General features: G+C 47.1%; 1 protein-coding gene across 8 annotated transcripts in view; it reads left to right on the forward strand.

Annotated features, from left to right (window-relative positions):
- The window catches only part of ABCC1 (ATP binding cassette subfamily C member 1 (ABCC1 blood group)), a 193,429-nt gene that overhangs the window by 103,176 nt on the left and 71,262 nt on the right, over positions 1-18,991 (forward strand). For all 8 annotated transcript variants that reach the window (XM_035266969.3, XM_078344692.1, XM_035266967.3 and 5 more), the window contains 2 exons: positions 3,254-3,346; positions 6,886-7,089. In XM_035266969.3, coding sequence (XP_035122860.1) covers positions 3,254-3,346; positions 6,886-7,089 — 297 coding nt within the window. The remainder of the gene's footprint in view (positions 1-3,253; positions 3,347-6,885; positions 7,090-18,991) is intronic.

Raw genomic sequence — 18,991 nt, forward strand, 5'->3', positions numbered from 1 at the left:
TAGAGACAAGGTTTCATCATGTTGGCCAGGCTGGTCTCAAACTCCTGACATCAGGTGATCCACCCACCTCAGCCTCCCAAAGTGCTGGGATTACAGGCATGAGCCACCATGCCTGGACCACTTTCTGAAATAGTTTTTTTTTTTGCATGTTCAGTGTATTGCCTCTTTTTGGATGGGTACCATATTAGCTACTTGCAGACATACAGTATCTGACATATTTTTGTGTCTTCTGTGGGTACAACCCCAGTAGGGCCTGGTGCATAATGAGCACAGCTCAGATTATCTGTTCTTGAAAGAAAAGGGTTGACTGGGTGTGATGGCTCATGCCTGTAATCCCTGTACTTTGGGAGGCTGAGGTACATGGATCACCTGATGTCAGGAGTTCGAGACCAGCCTGGCCAACATGGTGAAACCCCATCTCTACTAAAAATGCAAAAAATTAGCCAGGTGTGGTGGCACACACCTATAATTATAGCTACTTGGGAGGCTGAAGCAGGAGAATTGCTTGAACCCAGGAAGCAGAGGTTGCAGTGAGCTGAGATTGCACCACTGCACTCCAGCCTGGGTAACAGAGTAAGACTTTGTCTCAAAAAAAAACAAAAAAAAACAAAACCACGCCTGTAATCCCAGCACTTTGGGAGGCCAAGGTGGGCAGATCACGAGGTCAAGAGATCAAGACCATCCTGGCTAACATAGTGAAACCCCGTCTCTACTAAAAATATAAAAATTAGCTGGGCGCGGTGGCGTGCGCCTATAGGTCCAGCTACTTGGGAGGCTGAGGCAGGAGAATTGCTTGAACCTGGGAGGCGGAGGTTGCAGTGAGCCGAGATCGTGCCACTGTGCTCCAGCCTGGTACCTGGTGACAGAGCAAGACTCTTTTTTTTTTTTTTTTTGAAACAGAGAAGGGCTGGACACAATGGCTCATGCCTATAATTTGAACACTTTGAGAGGCTGAGGTGAGTGGATCATCTAAGGCCAGGAGACCAGCCTAGCCAACATGGCAAAACCCCATCTCTACTAAAAATACAAACATTAGCTGGACGTAGTGGTGTATACCTATAATCCCAGCTACTTGAGACTGAGGTAGAAGAATTGCTTGAATCAAGGAGGCAGAGGTTGCAGTGAGCCGAGACTGCACCACTGCACTTCGGTTTGGGCAACAGAGCGAGATTCCATCTCAAAAAAGAAAAGAAAAAAGAAAAAATTATCAGTTTATTTGGCTGTAGTTTGCTTTTTTAAAAAATACATTTGTAGAGCAGAAGGTGAGTAAAGTGTTTCTAATAATAAAACTTAGAAAAAAAACCACCAGAATTTAATTATCTGAGAGGCTGGGCACAGATACAGGTGGCATGCACCTATAATCCTAGCACTTTAGGAGGCCGAGGTGGAAGGATTGCTTGAAGCCAGAGTTTGAGACCAGCCTGAGCAACACAGTGAGACACTGTCTCTGCAAAACAAACAAACAAAGCCAGGCATGATGGTCCCTACCTGTGGTCCCAGCTACTGTGGAGGCTGAGGCAGGAGGATTGCTTGAGCCTAGGAGTTCAGAGGCTGCAGTTAGCTGCAGTCACACCACTGCACTCCTGCTGGTTGACAAGGTGAGACTCTGTCTTGAGAAGGAAAAAAAAAAGTATTGAAATAAATGTCTTTTCAAGCAGATGTCTTGGGGAGTCCACTTTCCCGAAAGTACTACCATGGTAAAAAAATTTTTTTGAAACATTTCTTTCAGAATTGCCTTCAGAATTGGTTTATGAACCATTAAGAAAATTGTCTTAACATCACATCTTGTTTTAGATGGCAGTCGCTTGAGCTCAGCACTGTTGACACTTGGGGCCAGACAGTTCTTGGTTGTGGCGGCTGTCTTGTTTTTTCGTTTCTGTTTTTTAGGCGACAGAGTCTTGCTCTGCTGCCCAGGCTGGAGTGCAGTGGTGCGATCATAGCTCACTGCAGCCTCAAATTTCTGGGCTCAAGTAATCCTTCCCACTTTGTCCTGTCAACTAGCTGGGGACTACAGGTGTACGTCACCATGCCTGGCTAAGTTATTAAATTTTGTAGAAATGTGGTCTCGCTATGTTGTCCAAGCTGGTCTTGAACTGCTGGCCTCAAGCTATCTTCCCGCTTTGGCCTCTCAAAGTGATGGGATTGCAGGTGTGAGCCACTGTACCCAGCCTCAAGGCTCTAAGTTAATATAGCAAAATTAGCCAAGAATGAAGGCACACATGCGGCAGTGTTTAAGGGAAATCAGGTACAGGCTTCCAGGGGTCCCCAGCAGAGTCACACAAGATGCAGTTAATTCTCTGGTAACCATTATGACTGTGTGTGTGAAATGTTGTTGCCCAGGGAAGCTCAGGAGCTCAGTGCTTGGGCTTTTATTAGGGGCATGGCACTGTTGACTTGGCACATACCAAAAGTCCAGACTCCCATAGGGAAAGCAGTGTTCAGCATAAACCATATATTTGTAGAAACAGTCGAGGCACATCGAGCCACTCTTACCACTTCTGTTAATGGTGGAAACCCTCCTGAAATCCAAGTATGCAGGCGCTAGTTGAGGGCTAAACTTGTAAGCAGCCTTCAAGCAGAATAAGCAGTCAGGTGGTCGTGTTCACAGTTTTCTTCATACTACCTTATTACCATTCTAAAAATGTAAGCTGGGTGTGGTGGCTCGTGCCTGTAATCCCAGCTACTTGGGAGGCAGAGGCAGGACGATCGCTTGAGACCATGAGTTCAGGACCAGCTTGGGCAACATAGTGAGACCGTGCCTCTAAAAACGAACAAAAAAAATAGCTGGGTGTGGTGGTGTGACTGTAGTCACAGTTACTTGGGAGGATCGCTTGAGCTCAGGAGTTGGAGACCAGCCTGGGCAACATAGCAATACCTAATGGTTACCTGTAGTTGCAACTACTTTGGAGGCTGCAGTAGGAGAATCACTGCAGATAGCCACTGTACTGCAGTCTGGGCAACATCTCCAAAATTAGAATTCTAACGTTGTAATTTGCAAAACTCACATGGCCTAAGGGCCTTGGAGAAAGGAACATGGACCTGCTTATTCTTCAAGGGATTGGGAGGACCTCGAGAGATGCTCAGGAATAAAACCACAGGCCCCTAATACCCTATCATGGGGTAGAAGTAACACCTCTTGCCCTTAACTTGGTCAGCAGCATCCATGGGGGGAGGTGGAGCAGGCGGGGAAGCTGTTAAGGGCCTGGTTTTCTCCTGTCTGGTGAGTGATTAAGAGTCTCCTTTCCTTCCTTAGAACCTGGGCCCGTCTGTCCTGGCTGGAGTGGCCGTCATGGTCCTCATGGTGCCGATCAATGCTGTGATGGCAATGAAGACCAAGACCTATCAGGTAGGGCATGTGTCTCTGAAGGCCTCCAAGCCGGGCCCTAGGCTGGGGCCTCTACATGCAGGTTTTAGTCGAGTTCCTTCTGCTCGGGCCCTGCGGTTCTCAGCCTTGCCTGCCAGTTGGAGTAACCCGGGAAGCCTGAACAAAATGCTGATGCCCAGGCCCCGTATCTGGGATTTGGATTCACTTACTGTGAGTGGGGTCTGGATATCAGGATGTGTTAAAGTTTCCCAGGTGATTATATTGGGCAGCCATGGTTGAGAGCTCCTGACATGTGGTTAGACTTTGTAGGCTGGTGACTGACATCACAAGGTCTGTGAGCCTCTGAGAGACAATCCTTGTTTCCCGTTGTCTTATTTTATTTTTGTTTGAGATGGAGTCTTGCTCTATTGCCAGGCTGGAGTGCAATGGTGCAATCTCAGCTCACTGCAGCCTCCGCCTTCCGGGTTCAAGTGATTCTCCTGCCTCAGCCTCCTGAGTAGCTGGGACTACAGGCCTGTGCCACCACGCCTAGCTAATTTTTGTATTTTTAGTAGAGACAGGGTTTCCCTGAGTTCACAGGATGGTCTTTATCTCTTGACCTTGTGATCCGCCCGCCTCAGCCCCCAAAGCACTGGGATTACAGGTGTGAGCCACCGTGGCCAGCCACCTGTTGTCTTACGTGTATGTGTGACTGAGCTTTCAAGAGTTGAGTACAAATTACCCTCTACTTTTTTTCTCCTTATTCGCTCTTACCTTATTTGAGGCATGATGTTAATCTCTTTATTTTAATTAAATTAATTAATTAATTAATTTCTGAGATGGGGTCTTGCTCTGTTGCCCAGGCTGGTCTCAAACTCCTGGGCTCAGGTGATCCTGTTGTCTCAGCTTCCCAATGTGTTGGGATTACAGGTGTGAGCCACCATGCCTGGCTTTCAACTTTTTATTTTTGGAGATATTTTGTATTTTAAAAAGTTTAAATACCCAATTAACATAGTGTGGTTTCTTATTATAAAAAAGTTTGAATCAGGCGAGGCTCACCCCTGTACTTTGAGCATTTTGGGAGGCCAAGGTGGGTGGATTGCCTGAACTCAGGAATTTAAGACCAGCCTGGTGAACATGGTGAAACCCATCTCAACCAAAATGGAAAAGTTAGCTGTGTGTGGTGATGTGTGCCTGTCATCCCAGCTACTCAGGAGGCTGAAGTATGAGGACCACCTGAGCCCAGGAGGTCAAGGCTGCAGCGAGCCATGATTGTGCCACTGTACTCCAGCATGGACAACGGAGTGAGACCCTGTCTCAAAAAAAAAAAAAAAGTTGCAATCATAAAAAAGTATATAAATTAAAAGGCTCTATCTCCTTCCCTACTGTCTCAGCCACTGCGAATGTGCAGAAGCAAAACCTTCTAGAACTTTGTGTTTGTATATATAGACCTGATTAATGATATAGTTATGTTTAGTTTTTTAACATATGTGGGCTTCTCTCGTTTTGTTCTGTTTTTTTGAGACAGCGTCTCACTCTGTTGCCCGGCTAGAGTGCAGTGGTGCATTCTCGGCTCACTGTAACTTTTTCCTCCTGGGTTCAGACGTTTCTCCTGCCTCAGCCTCCCGAGCAGCTGGGATTGCAGGCACCTGCCACCATGCCTGCCTAACTTTTGTATTTTTAGTAGAGACGGGTTCCACCGTTTTGGCCAGGCTGGTCTTGAACTCCCTACCCCCCAAAGCGCTGGGATTACAGGCGTGAGACACCATACCTGGCCATTACAAATCTTTTTGTAATATTATTACCGTATCTGTTTTTATCTAAATGGGCTGGTGTGACAGCATGATTTTGTCTTGCAGTGCCCTGCTCTGGGGACCTCTCTTGCTGTGCTGTATAGCTTGAGTTCATTCTCCTGACCCGGTGCCTTTTGGTCCTTAATGGAGATGGTGTGGTTTGTTTCTCTGCTCTTCTGTTGTTGGATAGTTATGGTGTGCTGTGGAATTTCAAATGGGAGCACTTGGCTGCACCGATGGTACCATACGGAGATGAGTTTCAGAACACAGACCTGTTGGGAGGAGAGGCTTCATGGGGTAGGGATGGGTGGGATAGGTGAGGCAGGGGCTTTGAGGGTAGAGTCACCATTTAATCAATCTGTTGATGGGCCGGATTCCCTGAGTGGCCCAACTCTGAACCCACTTCACTCGCTGGCCTCCAGATCATGTAGGTTAATTTCTTCCCATCTGTGGCCCGGGGATGACTATAGCATTAAACGATGGATTTATTGTGAATGTTGAGTGGCTAAATACATGTAAAATGCTTAGAAAGATGCTGCTATTGGTATTAAAAATATTTAACAATGGCACTGCACATGTACCCACTATTTGGAACCAGTACTAGCCAGTACGTGAACATTTCACTATTTTAACAAACATGAGCCAGGCACAGTGGATCATCTCTGTAATCCTGGCTCTTTGGGAGGCTGAGGCAGAAGGATGGTTTGTGGCCAGGAGTTCAAAACCAGCCTGGGCAATATAGGGAGACGCTGTCTCTACAAAAAATACAAAAATGAGCTGGGTGTGGTGGCATGTGCCTGTGGTCCCAGCTACTCGGGAGGCTGAGGTGGGAGGATTGCTTGAGCCCAGGAACTCAAGGCTGCAGGGAGCTACGATCATGTGACTGTACTCCTGCCTCGATGCCGGAGTGAGACACTGTCTCCAAAAATAAAAATAAAATAAAAAAGAAAAAGAAAAAACTAGGCTGACAAGAAATAAGAAAACAGCCCGGGCACAGTTGCTCACACCCATAATCCCAGCACTCTGGGAGGCCAATGTCGGTGGATTACCTGAAGTCAGGAGTTCAAGACCAGCCTGGCTAACATGGTAAAACCCCATCTCTACTAAAAATACAAAAATTAGCCATGTGTGCTGGTGGGCATCTATAGTCCTAGCTATTTGGGAGGCTGAGGTACGAGAACCCCTTTAACCTGAGAGGTGGAGGTTGCAGTGAGGTGAAATTACACCACTGTACTCCAGTCTGGGTGACAGAGCAAGACTGTCTAAAAAAAAGAAAAACAGAAAACAGAAGAAAAAACACCCCCACCATCTTTCCTATGTTTGGGTCAGCAGAATAGGGACTGAATCCCTTCTTTTCTGGAGACCTGAAGGGTTTCTCTTGCCTCTATTCCTGGATTCTTAATTGAGTATGTTTCTCCAATATCTAACCTAAGAAGACTTGAAGTGGGTGTTTTCTTTAATAGCAGAGTCCTTTGGTATGGCCTCAGGACCAAGAGTAGGGCTCATAGGGATTACAGGATCAGCTCTCTCACCCTCAGGAGGCCTGCTTTTAGTAGACAGTGATGTTGAGGCTGAGTGCAGTGGCTCACACCTGTAATCCCAGCACAGGAGTTCGAGACCAGCCTGGGCAGCATGGTGAAACCCCATCTCTATTTAAAAGAAAAAAAAAATCAATGTAAAAAGCATTTACATATCAGAGTACACAATAAAGTTTAAGAAAAACATAGTTGGTAATGCTGAGTGATGGTCTGATCCCAGGTGTGATGGTGACTGCCCTTCTCTTCCAAGGTGGCCCACATGAAAAGCAAAGACAACCGGATCAAGCTGATGAATGAAATTCTCAATGGGATCAAAGTGCTGAAGCTTTATGCCTGGGAGCTGGCGTTCAAGGAGAAGGTGTTGGATATCAGGCAGGAGGAGCTGAAGGTGCTGAAGATGTCTGCCTACCTGGCAGCCGTGGGTACCTTCACTTGGGTCTGCACGCCTTTCCTGGTGAGTGGAGCCCCCTGTTTCCTGGCCCTCATTGTTTGATGTTTTATTGTCTGCATACCTGAAGAATTTTAAAAGGTCACTATGTTGCCCAGGTGCAGTGGTTCATGCCTATAATCCCAGCACTTTGGGAGGCCAAAGCAGGTGGATCACCTGAGGTCAGGAGTTCAAGACCAGCCTGGCCAACATGGTGAAACCCTGTCTCTACTAAAAATAAAAAAGTAGCCGGGCATGGTGGCGCGTGCCTGTAGTCCCAGCCACTTGGGAGGCTGAGGCAGGAGAATTGCTTCACCTTGGGAGGTGGAGGTTGCAGTGAGCTGAGATTGCACCACTGCACTCCTGCCTGGGTGACAGAGCAAAACCTTGTCTCCACAAAAAAAAAAAAAAAAAAAAAAGTCACTGTGTCATCAAGACCCTCCCTAAACACTTGCTTTCAACATTTGTCATCTCCGTTCTCCTTTATGTCATTCACACTTAGCTTCTAGCCAACCTGTTTAGGAACTCTTGGTTAGCTGTTCACTCTGATACAAGGAGTTGGTGCCAGGATATAAACCAGTGCCCTCTGCTTCTTGGATTAAGAAAACCTTTTAAGAAAAAAAGCATGAGCTGAGCTGAACGGCACACTTGGTGCCATAGTTAATCTACATTATGGTGCTGCCTCCCTATTTTGTCACCAACTGATCACAAAGTGTGGATTATCGGTATCCTGCGGACCACTTGTCAAGTGTCTTTAGACCACAGACATGGTAGGGTTTAAACATGCTCTAAAATTTACTTATTTTGGGCTGGGTGCGGTGGCTCACGCCTGTAATTCCAGCACTTTGAGAGTCCAAGGTAGGTGGTCACTTAAGGCCTGGAGCTCAAGACCAGTCTGGCCAACTTGGCCAACCCTGTCTCTATCAAAAAAAAAAAAAAGCTAGGCATGGTGGTGCCTGCTTATAATTCCAGCTACTCAGGAGGCCAAGACATGAGAATCCCTTGAACCTGGGAGGCAGAGGTCGCAGTGAGCCAAAATTGAGCCACTGCACTTCAGCCTGGGCAATAGAGCAACACCCTGTTTCAAAAAAATAAAAAAAAAAATTTTAAATGTACATATTTTATTGTCTGTCTTTCCCCACTAGGATGTCAGCTCCAGGTAGGCGTTTGTGTCTTTTCTGTTGACTGCTGTATCCTCGGTACATAAAACAGTGCATAGCAGGTGCTGAACAAATATTTGTCATCCATTGTAAAAAAAAAAAAAATATATATATATATATATATATGCATGCTAGGCGCCAGTGGCTCCTGCCTGTAATCTCAACATTTTGGGAGGCCAAGGTGGGCAGATCACAAGGTCAGGAGTTCAAGACCAGCCTGGCCAACATGGTGAAACCCTGTCTCTACTAAAAATAGAAAAATTAGTTGGATGTGGTGGTTCATTTCTCTAATCCTAGCTACTCAGGAGGCTGAGGCAGGAGAATCGCTTGAACCTGGCAGACAGAGGTTGCAGTGAGCTGAGATCACGCCACTCACCCCAGCCTGGGTGACAAAGCAAGACTGAGTCTCAAAAAACAAAAAATCATACAAAAGGTTATGAAATGAAAAGTATATTGTCCTCTGTTCCATCAGTTCCTCTCCTCCAAAGTGACAGTTTTGTGTATGCTTTTAGAAAAAAATGTATAAGGATATAGGTACTTAAAAATATTTTGACAGATTTAAATGGGATCACACTGTGCATCATGTTCTCTTTTGTGTAGCTAATAATATATCATCTTGGCTCATTCGTTCTGATCTGCTTCTTTTTGGGTTTTTGTTTCTGAAAAGGGGTCACACTGGGTCCCCCCAGCTGGAGTACAGTGTTGCAATCATAGCTTGCTATAGCCTCGAACTCATGGGCTTAAGCAATCCTCCTGCTTTAGCTTCTCAAGTAGCTGGGACTGCAGGTGCACCGCTACCATGCCTGGCTTGCTTCATTGGTGTTCGTGATGGATGCTTGCCTGGCGTGTGGATGTATCCTGCTGGAATTATCCTTTCTCCCGTTCCTTGCAAAAACAGGTGGTTTCCTGGTTTTTTTTTTTTTTTTTTTTTTTTGCTGTTAGGATCTATGCTACACTAAGTGTTGTGGTGCCTCTTCTGGGGTACAGTCACAGGTCTATTCCTACCTAACTGGCTTGGAAAAGTTTAAAAACAACAGTGCAGGCTGGGTGTGGTGGCTCACAACTGGAATCCCAGCACTTTGAAAGTCTGAGGTGGGCAGATCACCTGAGGTCAGGAGTTCGAGACCAGCCTGACCAACATGATGAAATCCCCGCTCTTCTAAAAATACAAAATTAAGCAGGCGTGGTGGCTCGTGTATGTAATACCAGCTATTTGGGAGGCTGAGGCAAGAGACTCACTTGAACTTGGGAGGCAGAGGTTGCAGTGAGCCGGGATCATGCCATTGCACTCCAGCCTCAAAAACAAACAAACAAACAAATCAAAAAACACAAGAGTGAAACTCGGTCTCAAAAAAAAAAAGGCAATAGTGCAACTTACTGTTTTGCAAAGCTGGCCCCACATCAGAAGACCATACAGAGATGGACTATGGCAATTCCCTTTTAAGCACCGAAATAGTTAATGGTGAAGGATGACTTCAGATCATGCCCTGTGTTTGATTTTTCTGTCTCTTTGTTATTAACTGTGTCATTCTTTTTGTAATGTTGTGCTCATTACAACTATTCCTTCTTGATCAGGTTGCCAAATTTTTCTGGCAAGTTTCTATGAAGCAGCATTAAACATTTTTATAAATATGAAACTTATCTGTTAAACTACCACCTACTTGATGTTAGCTGAGTTGCAGATGGAATGTTAAAGGAAGCCGTAGCCTTTTTGGCATTTGCAAAAGCACGTTAATGCTGACACTGAATTTTCCTAGTCTACCTTAAATCTCTTAGAGCCTGGACTTGCAGGAGAGATGGCGTTCAAATTCTGGCCTGCATCAGAATCACCTGGATAGCTTGTTATTGTATTATTGATGGATTGATTAATTGAGATGGAGTCTCACTCTGTCTCCCAGGCTAGAGTGCTATGGCGTGATCTTTGCTAACTGCAATGTCTGCCTCCCCGATTCAAGCAATTCTTCCACCTCAGCCTTGAGTAGCTGGGATTACAGGTGGGTGACACCGTGCTCTGCTAATTTAAAAAACAATTTTAGTAGAGATGATGGTTCCTCATATTGGCCAGGCTGGTCTCGAACTCCTGACCTCAGTCGATCAGCCCCCCCCCCCCCCCCAGCCTCCCAAAGTGCTAGGATTATAGGCTTGAGCCACTGTGTTGGCAGATAGTTTGTTACAGATTTTCAATTTTGGTAGGTCTGGGTGGAGCCTGAGTATTTGCATCGCTTACACATCCCCAGGTGCTGCTGTTGCTGATTCAGGTCGACAAGTAAAGACACACTGGAGTCGATCCTCACTAATTAAAGTGTGGTGCGTGGGCCAGCAGCATGGCATCACCTGGTGCTTACTAACACTGCAGAATTTCAGGCCTCAGCCCAGGTCCACTGAAACTGAATCTGAATTGTAACTAGTTCTCTAGGTGGTGTGTATGGATCTTAAAGTTCAAGAGACACGGTGAAAGTAGGAGCAAAAAAACTTGTGTGAACACTTTTGGCACCGGGCCATCCAGTCTCTGTCACAAATCCCAGTTTCTTCCAGCATAGTGGAAAGGCAGCCGTAGATAATACGGAAATCGATGGGTGTGACTGTGCTCCCGTAAGAATGTATTTAGAGATTAAAAATAAAAAACTTTGAATTTTATAGAATTTGCATGTGTCATGTAATCCTCTTGATTTTTTTTTTTTCAACCATTAAAAAATAAGAAATCCGGTTGAGCATAGTGGCTCATGCCTGTAATCTCAGCATTTTGGGAGGCCGTGACGGGTTGCTTGAGGATAAGCGTTTGAGACCAGCCTGACCAACATGGTGAAACCCTGTCTCTACTAAAAATACAAAAATTAGCCAGGCGTGGTGGTGTGCACCTGTGGTCACATCTACTTAGGAGGCTGAGGCAGGAGGATCGCTTGAACCCGGGAGGTGGAAGTTGCAGTGAGCCAAGATCATGGCACTGTACTCCCGGCTAGGTAAAAGAGTGAGGCCTTGTCCCCCACAAAAAAACAAATTAGCCAGACGCAGTGGAGCATGACAGTCATCCCAGCTTCTTGGGAGGCTGAGACACGGGAATTGTGTGAACCCGGGAGGCAGAGGTCACATTGAGCCGAGGTCATACCACTGCACTCCAGCCTGGGCAGCAGAGCAAGACGCTGTCTCAAAAAAAAAATAAATGAAATCCATGCTGAGCTCACGGGTCATACGTGGTCCTCAAGCCATTGTTGGTCAGCCCCTGGCTTAAAGGAATGTTCTGAGAGTCAGGTCACCGGCCACATTCTATTGCCAGCTCACAGTGGGACCCCAAAGCTGGTTAGCTCACCTCCCTGGCTCCAGATTTTGTCATGTGGAAGATGAAGGGGTTAGATCCCAAGCATGTCAAATACTGGGCCCTGCCTTCCCTTCTCATGCCCACAGCCTCCCTCCACAGTTACTCATGGTGTTTCCCCCTGAGTTATGTTCAAACAGCTCTCTACGTGACTGCTGCCAGTGGATTGGAGTTGAGCAAGAAATGGCATCTCGTTGCTCTTCTGCAACTCCGTATTCCCTTCCAGCTCCAGTGTCCCTGCATTCTGCCGTGTACCTCGCTATCTTCTTATGCTCTGGTCCCTTGACTTGACCGGGGTGCTTTGATGAACTCTCTTGATGTTTTTTCAATTTTTTTTTTTTTTTGTATTTTTAGTAGAGATGGGGGTTTTTCTATGTTGGTCTGGCCGGCCTCGAATTCCCGCCTCAACCCCCCAAAGTGCTGGGGACTATAGGCATGAGCCACTCCGCCTGGCCTTTCTTTCTTTTCTTTTTTTTTTTTTAAAAGAGATGGAGTCTCGATCTCTTACCCAGGCTGGAGTGCAGTGGCGCGATCTTGGCTCACTGCAACCTCCGCCTCCAAGGTTCTAGCAGTTCTGCCTCAGCCTCCTGAGTAGCTGGGACTACAAGGGCAAGCTGCCACACACAGATAATAACCTTTTGTATTTTTAGTAGAGACGGAGTTTCACCCTGTTGCCCAGGCTGGTCACGAACTCCTGACCTAAGGTGATCCACCTGCCTTGGCCTCCCAAAGTGCTGGGATTACAGACGTGTGTGCCACTGCGCCTGGCCTCTACTTGTTTTTTAAAAGTAAAAGTAATATCAGACTGGACGGGAGGTATATGGAATGTTTATTGTTTCTCCTTATTCAATAGTCTCTGCTAAGTATAACTATGAAATACTTGCTTTTGTATATGTGGTATATCTTACCTTATTTTTTCGAGACAGAGTCCTGCTCTTTCGCCCAGGCTAGTGTGCAGTGGTGTGATCTTGGCTCACTGCAACCTCCGCCTCCTGGGTTCAAGCGATTCTCCTGCCTCAGCCTCCGAGTGGCTGGTATTACATGTGTGTGCCACCATGCCAAGCTAATTTTTTTGTATTTTTAGTAGAGATGGGATTTCGCCATGTTGGCCAGGCTGGTCTTGAACTCCTGGCCTCAAGTGATCCACCCACCTTGGCCTCCAAAAGTATTGGGATTACAGGTATGAGCCACCACTCCTGCTGGTCTTTAAAAAATAGTAAGTGATGGATTTACATGGTAAAACTTAATTAAAACTGCACCAGATGCTATTCATACAGCAGGGCTTCGGGGCATGCAGCAACCTCAGCCTGCTGACATTTGCCAACAGGTCCTTTGTCCCTGTGTTGTAGGGCCTGTCCTGCTCATTGTAGGGTATTTCTTGGCTTCTGTGGCCTCTGCCAGATGCTAAATAGTGCCTCTCCCGGATCTTCCCAGTGGCGATAGTGGAAAATGGCTCTGGGCATTGCAAAGTGACAAAATTCTCCCATTTGAGAGCCATATTCCATAGGGAAAGGCCCAAGCCCTTCCTCCTAACTCACCAGTCACCTTGCTTTCCTCTCTGTGTTTCTTGTGTGTTCTTCCAGAGTCTGTCTGTTTCACTGTAATGATGGATACATGTCATGTGTAGTTATACTTACGTGATTCTGTTTTCTTTGTCACAGTGACAGTTACTCATATAGAAATCCATGGCTTTTTTTTTAATATATATATATACAATGCCTCATTCTGCCGCCCGAGTTTGAGTGCGGTGAAATGATATGAGCTCACTGCAACCTCTGCCTCCCAGCCCCAAGTGATCCTCCCACCTCAGCCTCCCAAGCAGCTGGGGCTACAGGCATGCACCACTGTGCCCAGCTAATTTTTGTAATTTTTGCAGAGACAGGCTCTCAGTTTGTTGCCCAGGATGTTCTCAAACTCCTGAGCTCAAGCAGTTTACCTGCCTCTGCCTCCCAAAGTGCTGGGATTGCAGGTATGAGCCACTGCACCCGGCCTTGATGACATTTTGGAAGGTCTTCTCTTAGAGGGAAACATCCAAAGGCAGAGGGAGCTGGTAATAAGGTTTGGTCTTTGACTGGTGTCCCATAAGGTGGGGATATGGGTAGTTTTCTTATAGCTTTTTGCTCTGCACATTGGATTCCTTGTCAAAACCTACAGTTTCTAGGTTGTCACCAAACTGCTTATCACTTCCTGCCCTGGGCTGAATTAGGAAGCCGCAGCAGAAGATGCTTAAGAGCAGGACTGGCTTTTCTGTTCTTTTTTCTATATATTTTTAAAGAGACAGGGTCTTGTTTCTCTGCCCAGGCTGGAGTGCAGTGGGTTGGTCACAGCTCACTGCACCCTCCGACTCCTGAGCTAGAGTGATTCTCCTGCCTCAGCCTCTCGAGTAGCTGGGATTACAGGTGTGAGATATTGAATCCCACTACCAGCTTTACTTAACCTTTTCATGACCTTCCTTGCCATTTGGTGTCCTGGATAATGGGAACCAGTGGTGTTGATGAGTTTCCAGAGACAGTTTGTTGAGCGGTTTGGCAAGAAACATATGGGCCTCGGTGTCAGTTGGAGACCTTGGTCTTGGCCGAGCATTGAAGCCTCTGACTACATTAGGATAAAATATGTGGCCCTCAGTTCCCCTAGAAGGTGTTTGAGCGTTTTTTCCACTGGGGCATTCCTGTGCTTCAAAGACGATGAGGTGTTTACCCGGCGGTAGGTATGATGGAACACAGAGACCGGGGACGGCCAGGGATTCCATCCAGAGGGACACATGGGACTGTGTTTCTGGAATGCCAAGCCTGGTGTTTATCACGTCCACCGAATGCACTTTCCTAAAATAGCATCGCCAGGCAGCCGTCAATATTTAACATTTTCTGTCTTGGATGATTTGTGAGCTTCTTGCCTTCTGTTTACCCTGTATCTCCCAGTGTTAGAAGAATTCATCATTCTCTGGTAATGATCTGCCCTGTCGTTCTCTGTTGATCATACCCTAGGGTCTGTGGAGACATGGCCATGACCTTGTTTCATTTATATATGTATTTATTTTTGAGGCAGAGTCTTGTTCTGTGGCCCAGGCTGGAGTCCAGTGGCACAGTCTCAGCTCATTGCAACCTCCACCTCCCAGGTTCAGACCATTCTCCTGCCTCAGCCTCCCAAGGAGCTGGGACTGCAGGTGTGTGCCACCCCACCTAGCTACTTTTGTGTTTATAATAGAGACAGCATTTCACTGTGTTGGCCAGGGCAGTCTCAAACTCCTGACCTCATGATTCGCCCACCTCGGCCTCCCAGAGTGCTGGGGTTACAGGTGTGAGCCACTGTGCCCAGTCAGACCTTGTCATCTTATGCTTGTACCCCCAAAGCATAGGGTCCTTGGCAAATGGTACATGCTTTGTAAATGTATATAGATAAATGAATGAACACAGGAATGAATGAAAGGTTGAAATAAATCTTATTAGTTAGAATCTGTCTTGCGAATGACAGAAACCTAGTTTACATCAACTAGAGTAAGAAAAGAGGGGGATTTTTTGAGTCACAAAACTGAAAACTCTAGAAAACGTTTTACCTGTGAATGGGGCTGCAGGCATGGCTGGATCTAGGAGTTCTCAAGATACTGTTGGGAATAACATTTCGGTCTCTCAGCTATGTTTTCTTGTTGGTGGTTTCTTTGTCAGCTGGCAGTTTCCTCATCATTCTGTCACTTCTGCAAACCCTGTGAGCAAAGCCTTACTCTTTTTCCCCAGTAGTTCATGCAGAGCTATGGAATTGAGTCTCATTGGGTGTGGTGATCACATGCTTATTCCTGAACCAATCACTGAGGCTGGGGAGATGGGACGCTTGGGTCAGCCAGGGCTGGCTCACGTCTTTTAGAGCTTGGGGCCAAGGTGGGGGGTGAGGGAGGAAGTTCATCTGTGGCTGAAGCTCCTAGGTTGAGACTGGGAGAAGTTCAGTTCCCCCAGAGAAAATCACATGTTACCATAAACAGAGCAGTAGATGGCAGGCAGGCAGTAACAGCAGACATCTGCACACAGGGCGTCGGGCTTTTTGGTGGGGGGCTGGAGCGTAGGTGTTGCATTCATTGATTTCCCCCATTTCTCAGAAAAGGGGACAGTTGCTCTTCATTGTGCATGAAGGACTTTTGCACCCTTGACCCTCGCCTATTACAAAGCTGCTGCAAACACCAGTCTCCGCCTGCCTGGAGCCCCGGTCATAGTGCCGGTCCTACCAGCCTCTGCAATTTCCAAACACTGCCTGTCGGGAACCTGGTTAAAGCCTGTGCTTTCACTAGACTGTGCATCTCAGCCTCCAGCACATAGCGGGTGCTCAGTTAATAACCAAGGGTCAGATGGGTAGATGACCTCCTCCTTCTGGAGAAGCCAGGGCTGTGCACCTGAACGGGGCTGTGTGATGTTCTGTCCCCTTTCTGTGTGCGCCCTGTGCTGCCAGCAGCCGGCATCGATTGGTCTTTGGGTCACCAAGGGGACTGGTACATTTTTGTGGTGAGATGGCTAAGACCTGGCTTGCTTCACTGCTGAAGAGACACCTCTGATGTGCTCTTCTGTCCTCAGGAAAATCCATCCACCCCTTCCCCCACAATTACCCACTCCCACCCATCCATCATCCACCCAGCAGACGTTCGCCGAGTACCATGATCTGGACTCTGTCCCAGGCTCTGACAATGTAGCAGTGAAGACTACAGGTAGTAATCTCCAGTCACGGAACATTTATTTTCACTAGGAGAGACAGACGGGAAACAATAGGCACCGTGAATGCATCTGGTGCTAGAGAAAGCCGTCCTAAGTGCTAGAGAAAGAAGAGTCGGGTCTTTGTAATAGGGACGGCTTGCAGTTTTAAGTAGGGTGGTCCAAGCTCGCTGAGAAGGTGACACTTCGGTATAGACTTGATGGCAGTAAAGAGGCCAACCAGGGAGTGGCAAGAGAGTGTGCAAACGCCCCGGGGCAGTCCTGTGCCCGTTCCTAGATGGAGAAAGCCATGGAGGCTGAAACAGTGGGAGTGAGGGGAGAGTGTCAGATGAGGCCAGATGATGTCCAGGGAAGGGACTTTACAAATCAACTGGGCTCTGGGATCTGAGTCGGCACTTTGACTTCTACACTAAAAAATAGATTAACTTGGAGAGGTACTTTTAAAAAAATTACTTGTTTAGAGATGGGGAGTCACTCTGTTGCCCACGCTGGTACGGTGGCACAGTCACAGCTCACTGCAGTCTCGACCTCCCGGGCTCAAGTGATCCTCCTGCTGCAGCCTCCCTAGTAGCTAGGACTACAGGTGGCATGCCACTACACCTGACTTTTTAACATTATTTATTGTTATTATTTTGAGACAGAGTCTTGCTTTGTCACCGAGGCTGGAGTACAGTGGCTTGATCTTGGCTCATTGTAACCTACACCTCCCGGGTTAAAGTGATTCTCCTGCCTCAGCCTGCCTCGTAGCTGGGATTATAGGCACATGCCACCACACCCAACTAATTTTTGTATTTTTAATAGAGACAGGGTTTGCCCTGGTGGCCAGGCTGATCTTGAACTCCAGATGTCAAGTGATTCGCCTGCCTCGGCCTCCCGGCGTGCTGGGATTACAGGCATGAGCCGCCCCGTCTGGCTGCCTGGCTTATTTTTAAAATTTTTTTTGTAGAGACAGTCTTGGTATGCTGCCCAGGCTAGCCTCAAACTCCTGGCCTCAAGTGATCCTCCCTCTTCAGCCTCTGAAAGCATTGGGATTATAGGCAGGAGCCACTATGCCCATTCAAATTTATTTTTTTTAACGGAGATACAGTTGACCATTTCAGAGTGTGCAATTCAGTGATTTTTTTGTATAGGTGGTGTGATGGTCACCCAGTGGGTCTTGTGTGGGTGGCGTGACAGTCGCCCAGTGGGTCTTGTGTGGGTGGCGTGACGGTCGCCCAGTGGGTCTTGTGTGAGTGGCGTGACGGTCGCCGAGTGGGTCTTGTGTGGGTGGCGTGACGGTCCAGTGGGTTTTGTGTGGGTCGTGTGACGGTCACTGATAATTCCAGGACATTTTCATTACCCCAAAAGGAAGCCCTGTACCTCTTAGCACTTGCTCCCCAAGCCTTGCATTCCATCCCAGGCAACCACTCATCTGCTTTCTGTCTCTCTATATTAGTCTACTCTTGACATTTCATATAAATGGAATCAAACAATGGGTGGCCTTTTCTCATTGGCTTCTTTTGTTTTTGTTTTTTTTTTTTTTGAGATGGAGTTTTGCTCTTGTTGCCCAGGCTGAAGTGGCGCGGTATGACCTCAGCTCACTGCAACCTCTGCCTCCCGGATTGAAGTGATTCTCCTGCCTCAGCCTCCTGAGTAGCTGGGATTACAGGCATCTGCCACCATGCTGGGCTAATTTTAGTGTTTTTAGTAGAGATGGGGTTTCTCCATGTTGGTCTGTCTGGTCTTGAACTCCCGACCTCAGGTAATCTGCCTGCCTTGACCTCCCAAAGTGCTGGGATTACAGGCGTGAGGCACCACGCCTGACTGTCTGACTGGTTTCTCAGCATGATATTTTCAAGCTTTATCCATGTTTCAGCGTGTGTAAGAATTTCTCTCCTTTTTGTGGCTGAATACTCTGTCATGTAGATACATGTAGACACTTTTGAGTAGAGGATTTCTGGGCTTGGCATGGTGGCTCACACCTGTATTCCCAGCCCTTTGGGAGGCCAAGACAGATGGATCACCTGAGACCAGGAGCTTAAGATCAGCCTGGCCAGCATGGCAAAACCCCATCTCTGCTAAGAAAAATACCAAAAGTTAGCCGGGTATGGTGGCACGTGTCTGTAATCCCAGCTGCTTGAAGGCTGAGGCGTGAGAATCATTTGACCCTGGGAGGCTGAGGTTGCAGTGAGCTGTGATTGTGTCACTGCACTCCATCCTGGACAAAAGAATGAGACTGTGTCTTAAAAAAAAAAAAAGTAAGATTCCAGTGTGTTGTTACCGCTTAGAAGATGGGAGCCAGGATGGGTACAGTGGCTCATGACTGTAATCCCAGTGCTTTAGGTGGCTGAGGCAGGCAGATCACGTGAGCGCCAGAGTTCGAGACCAGCCTAGGCAACATAGAGACACCCTGTCTCTACAAATATAAAAAAATGAGCTGGACATGGTGGTGTACACCTGTAGTCCTAGCTACTGAGGAGGCTGAGGTGAGAAGAATGCTCGGTCCAGGAGTTCAAGGCTGCAGTGAGCGATGATCGAACCACTGCACCCAGGGAATGTCTGTTCCTATCATTTTAAGCACCTTGCCTCCTCTTGGCATTGGAGCCTGGAAAATTACTGATCCGTGCCTTAGCGTCATCTGTCTTAATGTCAGAGCCAGAACAGGAACCAGCTCTGCCTGCCTGTGGGACCCAGCTCTCGTTCGGGGACCAGGTTAATAGATTCCTTGGAAGAATGATCTAAGGAATTTGGACCGAATCCTGTAACAAGAAATAAAAACAGCTGCC

This window comes from Callithrix jacchus, chromosome 12 (assembly GCF_049354715.1).
Source record: "Callithrix jacchus isolate 240 chromosome 12, calJac240_pri, whole genome shotgun sequence".
In the NCBI taxonomy this organism is placed as follows: Eukaryota; Metazoa; Chordata; class Mammalia; order Primates; family Cebidae; genus Callithrix; species Callithrix jacchus.